The sequence below is a fragment of the Ailuropoda melanoleuca genome, chromosome 1, assembly GCF_002007445.2.
Source record: "Ailuropoda melanoleuca isolate Jingjing chromosome 1, ASM200744v2, whole genome shotgun sequence".
In the NCBI taxonomy this organism is placed as follows: domain Eukaryota; kingdom Metazoa; phylum Chordata; class Mammalia; order Carnivora; family Ursidae; genus Ailuropoda; species Ailuropoda melanoleuca.
The window spans coordinates 111,126,557-111,139,575 of NC_048218.1; the positions used below are offsets into that span (position 1 = coordinate 111,126,557).

At 48.5% G+C, this 13,019-nt stretch overlaps 1 protein-coding gene across 1 annotated transcript in view; it reads right to left on the minus strand.

Moving 5' to 3' along the window:
• Nucleotides 1-11,676: 11,676 nt before the first annotated feature.
• Nucleotides 11,677-13,019, minus strand: part of PKD1L1 (polycystin 1 like 1, transient receptor potential channel interacting) — a 117,486-nt gene continuing 116,143 nt past the window's right edge. The window contains exon 58 of the mRNA XM_034640150.1: nucleotides 11,677-12,229. Coding sequence (XP_034496041.1) covers nucleotides 12,161-12,229 — 69 coding nt within the window. The 3' untranslated portion in view covers nucleotides 11,677-12,160. The remainder of the gene's footprint in view (nucleotides 12,230-13,019) is intronic.

Sequence of the window (13,019 nt, forward strand, 5' to 3'; positions counted from 1 at the left end):
TGTTTCCTTAATCTCCTTTCATCCAACAGTCTCTTTCATGATTTTTGTTTTTCAGTGATCAAACCTTAAGTCAATCAAGAGGTCAACTCATTTACGGAAAATCAAGAATGTGCCAGGAGCTTCACAGGTGTCAACATCATCTCAACAGTACCTTTTACAGTTTACTTTGGGGTTGCCTCCCTCCCTGGAGGAGACCTGCCAGGCAGCAGTTGTGTCTGGGAGCAGACACCGAAGACCTGCTTGTTGGGACAGCCATGGCCCTCAGCCCTGCGAGTGGTGCACCAACACCTGAGGCTCAGGACAGTTATGGGACTTGCCCGAATCACCAAGAACTGGCAGAATGGGCATTCAACAAGGACCTCTGATTCCACATCGAAGTCTGCACCACTGGAGGCAGCCCATCCTTCAGAACTTCCATTTCCCCTCACGGAGATTAAGGAATTACACAATCTTGTCTCAGACAAAATCCCAGCTGTTGGTATGCCGGAAGTCCGAGCATCCAAGGAGCTCAGGCGGAGCCTACCGTGTGCCTTACAGTGGAAGGAGCATAGTAGGATCCTGGGCTCCAGTCCTGCCTCCACCACCTACCATCCATGGCCACGGGCAAGGCATGGAGCGTCTCACAGACACCCAGTGACCTCTTGGAGGAAATGAGGCAACAACGTCTGCCCGTGGGGTTGAAGAAGGAGAAAATGAAGGCTATCCAGGGATGCAGAACACCAGGATGATGCCTGGTGCCTGGCCAAATGCTAGTTCAAACAAGATGGAAATGGAGAAGCCAGAGAATACAAGATGGACGGCAGGGCAGGCTGGAGTCAAACAAGAAGCACATCTGATGACAGTCATGCAGCGGTCAGGGTTTTCTGCTTACGGAAAGCTCTCATCTGTTACATACTTCCAGAAAATGAAAGTCAACGTCCTGCTTCTTGTGTACTAAGAACACCAACCAGGTAGGACGATGTCGGCATTTGTTCCTTCCTAGGTGACAGCTAACTTCTCGATGCAGCGTGTCTGAAGAACAGGGACAGCACCATTCAGAGCAAATGGAATGAAAACCAGATGTGACCTGGGAGCCTGACGCCGTAATTCACCCACATCGTGCTCTGCCGGGGGGCTTCCATCTCCGCCCCAGGTTGTAGCTCAGAAAGTGTAATACCCAGGGACCTGTGGCATAGTTTCGGGATGGCCAGCTGCAAAGTCAAAACAGAATTAAAACTTACTTTAACTCTTATGTGAATCAGTATGAGTGTGTCTTCCTAATTTCAGGCAACATAAGGTACAGCTAAAAATAAGGAAACTGTCCTTCGTTGCTAAGTATTTATGTCTGGATCCAAACCGTCCTGGCTTCATAAACTTTAAATTACTCTAGGTTCCAAGAAAGCACGCTTCAGTTTGTTGGTGAGCAAGTGGAGATCTCAGACTTGAGCCCAATGCTGTACTAGATATTCTAGAGACAATCCCAGCATGCTTCCTCTGGAGAAGGGAGGTGAACGGGGTCTCTTGGAAGCTGAGGTCTACACAGGTATCCCAGGAAGACAAGCAGGGAAGCCCAACAATCTTTTCAGAGCCTGACTGGAGAGCTACATGGCTGGAAAACCAGTAGGACGCTGTCCTAACAATCCAGGAGGGAAGCCATGTGGCTGAGGCAAGATGGCGGCAAGTGAAAGGACGCGGTGTGGGTTCTGGGAGGTCCCTCCAAGGGGCCCGCTCACTGATTGAAATGTTAGATGGAGAAGGTGGGCAGCGGGAAGAGGCGAGTCCAGGGTGAATCCAGGTTTCTGGCTTGAGCTGTTGGGTGGTGGTTGTGCCCTTCACTGTAAGGGGAGACTCAGGACTTAGGAACACTTTGGGGGGAAATTACCCAGCCTTTCAAAACCTTAGTTTCTTCTTTCATAAAATGGAGAAAACATCATGGACTCTGCAGTTGATATAGGAATTGGGAAGTTGTATAAAATACTTAAAAGTGCTCAGGGTAGAGAGCGCGTTTTTTTATACGTTTTTTTCACTGCATGCCTGTTGCTCCCAGCCTCCCTCCCGGCCTCCCTCCCATCCTCCCTCCGGGCCTCACTCCAATGCTGCTCCCACCCCTGGCCACAGAGTGAAGCCCTTCCTCTCCTGCCGGGCTCCCCCAGCACCGCATCAATGCATCCCCTATGGGCAGGGTGGCCGAGGCCGGAGCTGGCATCAGGACGTTACTGTTAAATCCCGGCCACTCCAGTCCCCACGCAGGCTGCTGGTGGAACGCGGGCTTCTCACCTCACGAGGGGATAATAGTGTTATATTTTTCAGAAACAGGTCAGTTTCTTTTTGCTCCCTGCTGTTCCCCACTCATGCTCAGCCCTTCCCCTCTCCTTCATTCAAGCAAACAGCTGGACCTGTGTTGCCTCCGAGAAGGGACGGGGTGGTTGGAAAAGGAAGACAGCAGTCAGGAGCAATAGCTCCCGGGTCTCACCAGTGCAGATTCTCTTAACTCAGGGAATTAAGATGAAGAGAAATGAGAACACACGCATCTGTCTCTTCTCTCCACAACCCACAAGCACAGCCCACAGGAACTCTTCCTCCCTTCATGACCGACCCCAGAGTTTGCATGGATGTGCGTGCATGTACCCGCATGTAAGCATGTGTGCACACGTGTGGCTTTGCGTATGCGTGCGTGTGTGTAAGGGGTCTGGCGAGCTCCCCAGGGAGCGGCCCCCGAGTGACTCCAGAACTGTGGGTGTGCCCGTGACTGACCCCCAGAGGAGGAGCCCCCTTCTCTGTCAGATGCCTGGCCATGGCCCGAGTGGATGCCCAGCATGTCAGCGCACCCAGGGATGCCGGCAGCAGGGGTCCACGGTTGGGGAGGCAGGAGGGCATGTCACTCGGTGCCACGGCGCATGTGGAGCTCTGCCAGAGCTGGAGGATGGCCCGTTGGCGTGGCCAAGGCCCACATGCCAGCTCAGATTGTATCTGGAGAGGAATGGGGGCCCCTCTCAAAACTCTCAAGAGGGCTGACTGGCAATGACCTGTTGTTGGAGGACAGGCTGATTCTAGAAAATGCTGTCTTATAGATAGTCTTCCTTCGTTTCTGAGAGAGTAGACACGGAGCAGGTCGTGACTGAATTAAGGTTGTTTTTTGCTTCAAGAAAACTATCTTTGGGATAGTTTGTATTCTCACATCTTTGGCCCTCGGCCCATGAGCACCGACCGTCACGCATCCGTTCCACCAAGGACCCAGGGGAAGCCAGCCTGACACCACCCTTTGCTGGCTCGAGAACCTTCCACCAAACCCACGTCCATCTGTGCCTCTCCATCCCGGGCTCATTAATCTGATTCACATAAGGCAATGATTCAATTTTCCCAGGGAGCTTCATTAGAATGAGAAAAATTAAATTTACCAGGGAAAGGAGGAAACGAGCGAATAAAAAATATGACAAGTAATTGAATTTTTGGTCCATGAACTCCCCTGTGTGATTCGATTCTGCCTCACGGAGCAAGGAACTGAAGGATGAAGCCTCCTCTCCACACAGAAACCCGCTAATTCGTATTAATAGCCTGGTGCTTGTGCTCAGACGGTCCCCCCAGTGACATGAGAGCTGTTTACTCCGCGGACACACTCTGGTCCTTGCAGAGCGGCCCTGGGCCCAGACGGGCCCCAGAACCGACGCACCCCACACCAGAGTGTGGTGTCCTGAGAGCTCACTGCAGCCCCAGAGCTGACGAGGACGCTCACTCGTCTCTGTCTTGCCCACGACATAACAAAGCCCTCAAGGGTCTAGAAGAGTAAGACAGAAATTGCCAGAGCCGAGACTTGAATCCTGTGCTTCGGTTCTAAGTGGCCTGTTATTTCTACCACACCAGTGGAGGCTTCTGGAAGGACGCTCCTCACGTGGGGGTGCCAGAGGACCCTGCTGGGACCATCCCACCTGCTCACTGAGTGTTTAACACCTGCTTGCTCTCGGCATCCTTTTCCATTCCAGCCACTACAAGGGGTGAGAGACTCTCATATTCTGAGAAAGGCCCCAAACGGTGAGGTCACAGACGGCCAGTTTACTTAAGAATGAATTCCCAGGTTTTTTTTTTTAAGATTTTATTTATTTGACAGAGAGAGAGACAGCCAGCAAGAGAGGGAACACAAGCAGGGGGAGTGGGAGAGGAAGAAGCAGGCTCCCAGAGGAGCAGGGAGCCCGATGCGGGGCTCGATCCCAGGACCCTGGGATCATGACCTGAGCCAAAGGCAGATGCTTAATGACTGAGCCCCCCAGGCGCCCCTGGATTCCCAGTTTTAACAAACCCATCCAGAAGCGATTAAGAAAGAAAGGACAGCAGCCAGCGCTGGGGAGAGGGTAATGAAGGGTTACCCGAACATGCCGTGGGGGGGCGGGGCACATTGCCCTAAGCTTCCTAAGAGGTGATCCGGCAGGGGTAGGAGTTGAGCTGTGTCCCTCTGAAATTTGTATATTGAGGTCCTGGCAGCTCGGGATGTTCTCTCCCTTATTTGGAAGCAGGGTTTTGCAGATGGAAGCCGGTGAAGATGGGGCTGTGTGGGAGCAGGGTGGACATAGGCCAGTACAATGGAATTCCAGAAACCAAGGAGAACCTCGCACAGAGCCGTGCACAAGGAGAACACGATGCAAAGAGACACAGGGAGTGGGCGGCCGTCTACACTCCAGGAAGTGGATTCTTCCTCCTTCCTGCCTCAGAGGGATCTCGGGCCAGCCTCCAGGTCTCTGGGGTGGCCCAATGACCCGACGCAGGGATATGTACCGAGACCCTCAAAATACACAGGACTGTCTTGCCTTTGGCTGTTTCCTCGGATCATGCGAATTAACACTGGTTTACACGCAAGAGTGCAGTTAGCTGGTCTCTTTTCCAACACACTAAGGCCAGAGGCCAATCGAAGAGCCCTCCGGGCCCCAACGCATTTCTGCAAGTTCCCTGGGAATTTGCGCGTCGGGTCGCCCTCCTCATCTGGGCTCCTGGGTGAGTCTGCTGCCCGGCTGGTGGGGCGCTGTCCCGTTTTGGGGTTGCCAGCCTATGCTCCGTGTTGTGACCGCCTCCCCCGCTGTGCGGGCGGCAGCTGGCCTGGGGGCAGATGCCAGCAGGTGTCACCACGGGCTCAGAACCGTGGAAGAGGCATGTGTGTAGCTTCCCCATCCTCTTGCAGCAGCTCCCTTGTATTTCTGATCTGAATCGCCCTCTGTCCCCCACAGCTGGAGGCAGGACGAATGGCGGGACCCCTCCAACGCAGACTGGCTGACCCCTGAGCTCCGGTGAAAGCAATTCTGGTTTTAAACAGCATCTCATTGTGGGGCCTGTTTGCTGGACCACACGGAGCTGCCGGAGCGGCTCTATTGACCTCTGACCCCTGGCCCGCTCAGTGAGACAAGGTGAGTACTTCTGGGGCGGCTGGGCCCCTGGGAGGACCCGAGAATAAATCTGAACCTATTTACATTCTCTGTCCCTGAAGGTGATAAATGGCGTCCCCCATTCAGGCCAAGCCCTGTGGCCCTTTTATGCGCTGCTTGGCCTCTAAAAAGCGGAGAATGTCCTGTGTGTCTTTCCAGTGTTTACGAGCAGAACAGCAGAGATCGGATTACCAGCGCAGAGTGATTCATCTTTTCTCCCAAGGCAAAGCCTGTGTCCACATGAGTTCATTTTGTGGATCCGGGCGGCCAGGAGCCGGAGGCCCGGGCCAGGGCGCAGGGGGAGGGGGCGGGGGCGCCGGCTGGCAGACGGGGAGCTGCGTGGACCCTCGTTCTGCCTCCTCGTTAGGACTTCAGTGGAGCTCCTGGGTTTGGGGTTTTGTCTTTTAACACAAGTTAAAAAACTAGATTTCCTCCCTGCCGGGCTGATTCATGATGGTTTCCCAGGCTGCTGGGCTGGAAGGTGTTTTCAGAAGTACATATTACACTTGGAAGCTTTAATTCGGCAACTGTGAGAACAGAATTCATATCTGAAGGAAAATGTGAGGCCGTGCTGTGGGTCCGAGGCAGATCATGCGATCACCATTGGCATTTTAACTTACGGAACATTTCAAATGTACAGAAAAGTGTAGAGAAAAACAGGCATAAGGAACACATACTTGCCTGCTTTAAAAATTCTACCATTTTGCCATACCTGCGTCCATTTTCACTAAGGAATAAAACACACAGAAAAGTCCCTCTGTGCTCCCCTCCTCGTCCTTAAATGGATGTTTCTCATCCCCAGGACATATCTCTGCTCTGTTACAGATGACCATATCCATTCACGACAGGGAGCAAAGGACCGAATTTGTATGTGAATGCATCATTCTGTAATAAGCTTGTTTTCACCTGACATGACGCTATACAATGTAGAAATATTGACAGGTGAAGTCTAAGCCATTTCATTTAACTGGTGCGTAGCATTTCATTTCATGGGCATCGCACACTTTAATCAGGATACGGCTGGATGTTTGGGTGGCTTCGGTCAAGAACTGGGAAAGGTCTGCGCTCTCGCCAGCAAGTTAGGCTGCCCCAGTTTCAGGCCAGTGGAAGAAGACACGAGGTTCTGGACTCAGAGATGGAGGACTGTTAGTCACAGCCAAAGCAGCAGCCGGAGGGCCAGCATGCGGGCACTGGTTCCACACCCGCAGTGCCCACGGGGTGACCACAGAGGCGACAGCTGCACACGCAGCAGGTCCAGTTCAAGGGAGGGCCTCTGACCGTGGGGGGACCCTGTGGGTGTAGGGCAGGTGGGATGCGAGCTGCCACTCCATTCTGGGATGATGTCATCTCGTCCTTCGCGGTTCTTTCCTATAAACACAGCTGCGAAACATGGTGGGTCAAGAGCAGTCCAGGCTTTCCGGTCCTGGCACAGCCAGCGATGCTCGGAGGGGAACAGGGAGCCCGAGGAGGACTGTGTCTCCCGAAGCTTCCCAGCGTTAGCTCTTCAGATATGCACACAGCGCCACCAGTGCTCCCCTCACGCAGGCCACGGAAACTGTTCTTTTTTTTTTTTAAGATTTATTTATTTGGTGGGGGGGAGTGCGAGTGGGGGGAGGGGTAGAGGGAGAGGGAGACTCTCGAGCAGGCTCCCCACTGAGCATGGAGCCCGACGTGGGGCTCTATCCCACGACCCTGACATCACGACCCGAGCTGAAACCAAGAGTTGGACGCTCAATGGACGGCGCCGTCAGGTGTCCCCAGAAGATCAGCTTCTTGGCAAATTGTTTCAGCAGCGATTGTAGGAATTTGCAGTTCCCGGCAGTGTACAGGGGTTTTCTTGCTTCTTCGTCCCCTGGCAAGCGCTCGGGTCATCACGCACTTTACTCTGTGCCCACCTGAGGGCTACTGCGTGGCCGTGCGTTATTTTAATGGCTCCTTGATTCCTGATGAGTTCGAACATCCGTTTTTTCCTTGTACGGCTGTTGCTGTACGGATCGTGCTGTCCCTCGTCCTTTCACTTTTGCCTGTTTTTGTGGATTTGCCTTTTTCTCGTGGATTTGTAGGTGTTCTTTGTCCATGCTGCATACTCATTCGTTGTCAGTTATACATAGTAAGAATATCGCTTCTCACCCCGTGGCTGTCTTTTCTCTATGCTTATAGGTTTTCGTTTCAGAGAAAAATTTTAAAGTTTTAAATGTGAAAAAAGAAATTACAAAAAATACACCCCACTTATAATAATATCAAAAAGAATAAAACACTAGAGGAATAAGTCTAACCAAGGAGGTGAAAAATCTATGCTCTGAAAACTATAAGACTTTGATGAAAGAAATTGAAGAAAACAGGGGCACCTGGTGGCTCAGTCAGTTAAGTATCTGTCTTTGGCTTCGGTCATGATCCTGGGATCCTGGGATCGAGCCCCACATCGGGCTCCCTGCTCAGTGGGGGAGTCTGCTTGTCCCTCTGTCTCTGCCCCTGCTCATGTGCTCTCTCTCTGTCACCTACTCACTCTCTCAAATAAATAAATAAAATCTTGAAAAAAAAAAGACAGTGAAGAAGACATAAATAAATGGAAAGCTATCCCGTGTGCTTGGAGTGGAAGAATTAATATTGTTAAATATCCCTACTACACAAAATGGCCTATAGATTGAATGCAATCCCTATCAAAATTCCAATGGCATTTTTCACAGAAATAGAAAAAACAACCTTCAAATTCACATGGAACCACAGAAGACCCAAAATTGCCAAAGCACCTTTGAGGAAGGACAAAGCTGGAGGCACAACGCTTCCTGATTTCAAACTGTATTAAACAGCCGTAGAGATCACAACAACATGGTACTGACATACAGATAGACATGTGGACCCACGAACAGAATAGAGAGCCCAGGAATAAATCCACACAGACAAAGGCACCGAATCTTTGACAAGGGTACCAAGAACACATAATGGGGAAGGGACAGTCTTCAATAAATAATATTGGAAAACTGGACATCCAGGTGCTGAAGAATGAAACTGGACCCCTACCACTCACAAAAAAATAACGTGAAATGGATTAAAGACTTCAGAAAAAAAACACAGGGAAGAGGCTTCTTCTTTTTTTAAAATATTTTATTTATTTATTTGTCAGAGAGAGAGAGAGCACAAGCCAGGGGAGCAACAGACAGAGAGGGAGAAGCAGAATCCCTGCTGAGCAAAGAGCCCAACAAGGGGACTCGATCCCAGGACTCCGGGATCACGACCTGAGCTGAAGGCAGACGCTTAACCGACAGCACCACTCAGGTGCCCTTGGGGAAGAAGCTTCTTAACACTGGTCTGGGCAATGAGTTTTTTGGATTTGACACCAAAAGCAAAAGCAGCAAAAGAAAAAAAATAAACCAGTGGGACTATTTCACACTAAAAAACTTCTGCACAGCAAAGGAACCATCAACAAAATGAAAAAGCGATCTACAGAACAGGGGGAACTATTTACAAAGTGTATATCTGATAAGAGGTTAATACCTGGTACGTTTATATAACACACTATGCATGTTTACTTAGTAGTAAAAAGCAAACAAGAAAATAACCTGACTATAAAGTGGGCAAAGGAACTGAATAGGTGTTTTTCCACAGAAGACATCCAGATGGCCAACAGACACATGAAAAGACGCTCAACATCACTCATCATCAGGGAAATGCAAATCCAAACCACAATGACATGTCACCTCGCGCCTAGCAGAATGGCTGTCGTCAAAACAACAGGAGACCTCACATGTTGGCGGATGTGGAGAAAAGGGAACCCTTGTACACTTTTGTTGGGAATGTAAATTGATGCAGCCATTTTGGAAACAGCACGGAGATTCCGCAAGAAGTTAAAATAGGGCTTCCATGATCCAGTAACCCCGCTTCTGGGTATTTATCCAAAGGACATAAAGTCGCTATCTCAGAGTGACATCTGCACCCCACGTTCACTTGCAGGATTATTCACAGTAGCCAAGACATGGGAATGACCTTAATGTCTGTCAGTGGATGAATGGATAAAGAAGATGTGGTGTATGCACAATGGAATATTATTTGGCCTCAAAAAGGAAGTTCTGCCATTTGCAACAACATGGATGGACCTAGAAGACATCATGCTGAGTGGAATTAAGTCAGGCACAGAAAGGCAGATGCTGCATGATCTAACTTACATGTGGAACTAAACGGTAGGAACTCACAGAAACAGAATGGAGTGGTGGTGACCGGGGCAGAGGGTAAGAGGGGCGGGGAGACGTCCATCAAAGGTGCAAACCTTCCGTTATAAGATGAATAATTTAGAAGGACCTAATGTGCAGCATGGTGACAATAATGATAATGTATTGTATACTTGACATTTGCCGAAACAGTAGATTTTGTGTTCTTATAACACGCACAGATGGTAAGTATGTGAGCTAACGGATATGTGAGTTAGCTAATTTTGTGATCGTTTCATAATGCATACGTATACCAAATCGTTACGTTGTACGCCTTAAATATTTATAATTTTATTTGTAAATATATCTCGATGAAGCTGGGCAAGAGCTGTAAATAATAAAATTTATTTTTAATTTTTTGAATTTTGCTTCTCTGTCTTGTTTAAAAAAAACCTTTTTCTGCTATAAATAAGGCCATAATAATTTTTCCTATTTTTCTTTTAAAAATATTAAAGTTTTACTTTTTACGTTTAGGTGTCAAACACATTGGGAACGTACTCTTTTTTGTAGTGTGAGGTATGAATCTGATTTATTTTCACACACGTGGACACCAGTGGTCTCATCACCATGAATTCCCCATGCACGTGTCAGATACCCATTCTATTGTGCATACATCACTTTACCAGTCGCTCCGGCTCAAAGCCTCCCTCAGGGCCGTCCTGAGTCCTGTACCTGAAGCCCACTCCATTCGCAAAGTCCGACAGCTCTATCTTGAAATGGAGCTCCTTGAGCCAGCCATTCCTCACCAACACCAAACCACCCCCACCTTCTGCTGGGTTACTCCATGGTCTCCCAGCCAGTCTCCTCCCTCATCTCTTGCCCCCCTACAGCTTCTTGTCCACATAGCAGCAGAGTTAGGTCTTTAAAAATACGTCGATCATATCATTCCTGACTTACACTGAGAATACAATTCACAATCATACTGTGTCTGCAAGACTCCCCATGCCCTGGTTGTTGGCTGTCTCCTTACTTAGTTTCCTACCTCCTCTCCCGTCTCTGCTTCTTCTCCCTCTGTCTCTGTCTCTCTCACATTATGTTGCAGGGGGGAGGTGGGTGCACCTCAGGGCCTTTGCACTTGCTATCTCTTCTGCCTGTCATTTCTCCCCTCCCCACCCCGCCCCGGCAGTTGCACAGCTTGCTTTAACCTCATTCAGTTTTCTTTTCTTTTTTCAAGATGTATTTATTTATTTTAGAAAGAGAGTGAGTGTGGGGTGGGGAGGGGCAGAAGGAGAGGAAGAGGGAGAATCTTCAAAGCAAAGTCCCCACCACGCGTGGAGCCTGACCCAGGGCTCAATCCCACGATCCATGAGCTAATGATGTGAGCGGAAACCAAGAGTCAGATGCTTAACAGACTGTTTGCTTTCTCCTCCACGATTTTTATTCTCCTGCTGGTTTATTGATTATCGTGCAGTATTGACATCCTTGTTTATACAATTTCTCAAGATTCTGTTCATTTATTTTTTTTGGAAAGAGGCCAGGTATAAAGAGAATAAAGAAAAATGAAATAAATCGAATTCATTGTTTACAGTAAACAATACTTCTAAAAAACTTTTTTTGTATCATAGATTTTAATGCTTTTATTGACATCATTGCGACATAACATTATATTAGTTGCAGGTGTACAATGTAATGATTTGATATTTATATATGTTGCAAATGGTCACCACAACATCATCACCTCACCTCATTTTCAAAATTTTTTCCTTTTCTTTCTTTCTTTCTTTTTTTTTTTTCTGGTACCCCAAGAAGCTGCAAAGAGAGCGTGGAGGTTTTTAAATGGATTCAAAATAGCAACCCAGCCAGCTTCAAAGGTTCAGTTTGAATAACCATTTTATATTGAATTAGAAAGTCTGGAAAAATGAGAGCCATTCATCTGGCAAGATTCAATTGCTAACTTTACAAAATGAGGACTTTATTTCAAAAATCCTACTTGAAAATCAAAATCTCATCCTGGTCCAGTTCTTTTGTTTTTTTTCTTTTTTCCTTTTTTTTTTTTTTTTGAGAGGGAGCAGGGGAGGAGGGACAGAGGGAGACAGAGAGAGAGCATCCCAAGCAAATCCCCCACTGAGCATAGAGCCCAATGTGGGGCTCGATCTCACCACCCTGAGATCATGACCTGAGCGAAAATCAAGAATCAGATGCTTAATCGACTGAGCCACCCAGGTGCCCCCGTCCCAGTCCATTTCATTGCATTTATTAGATTTATGTGCTAACTTATAGGAACCGAGACTCACAGCTAGAACAGAAACTTTACAAAATAAGATGATAGTCTTTTGATACCAGGATGGATTCCGTAAAACAAATAAGCAAACAAATATAATAATACCTAGCTCTAGGGCAGCTGGGAAAGGAACCATCTGGAAAACGGCAGAGCTGGAATCTTATCCCAATTGGAACTGTTGGGAAGAGGGTTTTGAGTGATGGTCTAGTGATAGACAAACCTTGATTGTGACTTCGTTTTCTATATACTTGTGTGAACTGGAATCATTGGTGCTTTCCTGGAATCTTGGCTCTTGTCCTTGTAAAACCCGGATGTCTGCGGCAGACGGCGTCGTGTGTCGTGTGGGTTCAGTGAGACGGTGTTCCAGAGCGCCCTGGCGTGGCACCAGGCTGCCAACAGTCCTCTGTGCCTGGCGGCTAGAAAGAAAAAATGAAAACCATCTTATGCTAAAACAAATTCCAAATCCACCTAACAGAAGTAGGGGACGGAAAGATCAACCCGTATTATGAACTGTCAGGACGGAGAAGGTTCTGCGGAAAGATCAACCTGTATTATGAACTGTCAGGACGGAGAAGGTTCTGTGGAGCGAACCCCAAGGGCAGATGCTGAGAAGCAGACGCGGGCGTGTGAGTACATCCTGGGGTGAAGTTTCCGTGGAATCTATCCCCCCTAGAGGCAGGACGTCCTGATGCGTAAATGCCGTTTCCAGAACCCCAGCGCCTGGGTTCACCTGTTAGCATCACCGCCTTCTCGCTCTGGGACCCAGGACACGTTACTTTACCTCTGCGCCCTGACACAAAGGCAAATGCTAATAAAACCTACTTCTCAGGGTTGCGTGAAGACTCAACTAGTTAATGTTTGTAAAAAAAAAAAACACCCCAAAACTGCGAACAGTGGCTGGCATGAGCCAAGCAATGGAAAAACACACATCTATATATAGATGGTCTGTTAGTACTTGTTATCAACAGGAATTTCAAAGGCAGAAAACGAAGTTGGTAGAATAGTTAGAATTTTTAGTGTTATGGGCCGAATTGCGTCCCCATGGAATTCATATGTTGACAGCCCGGTCCATGTTCGAACCTCGGAATATAACCGTATTTGGAGATAGGGTCTTTAAAGATGAGATTAAGGCAAAATGAGGCCGTGTGGATGGGCGCTAATGCCATCTGACTGATGCCCTTATAAGAGGAGGAGGTCAGGACACAG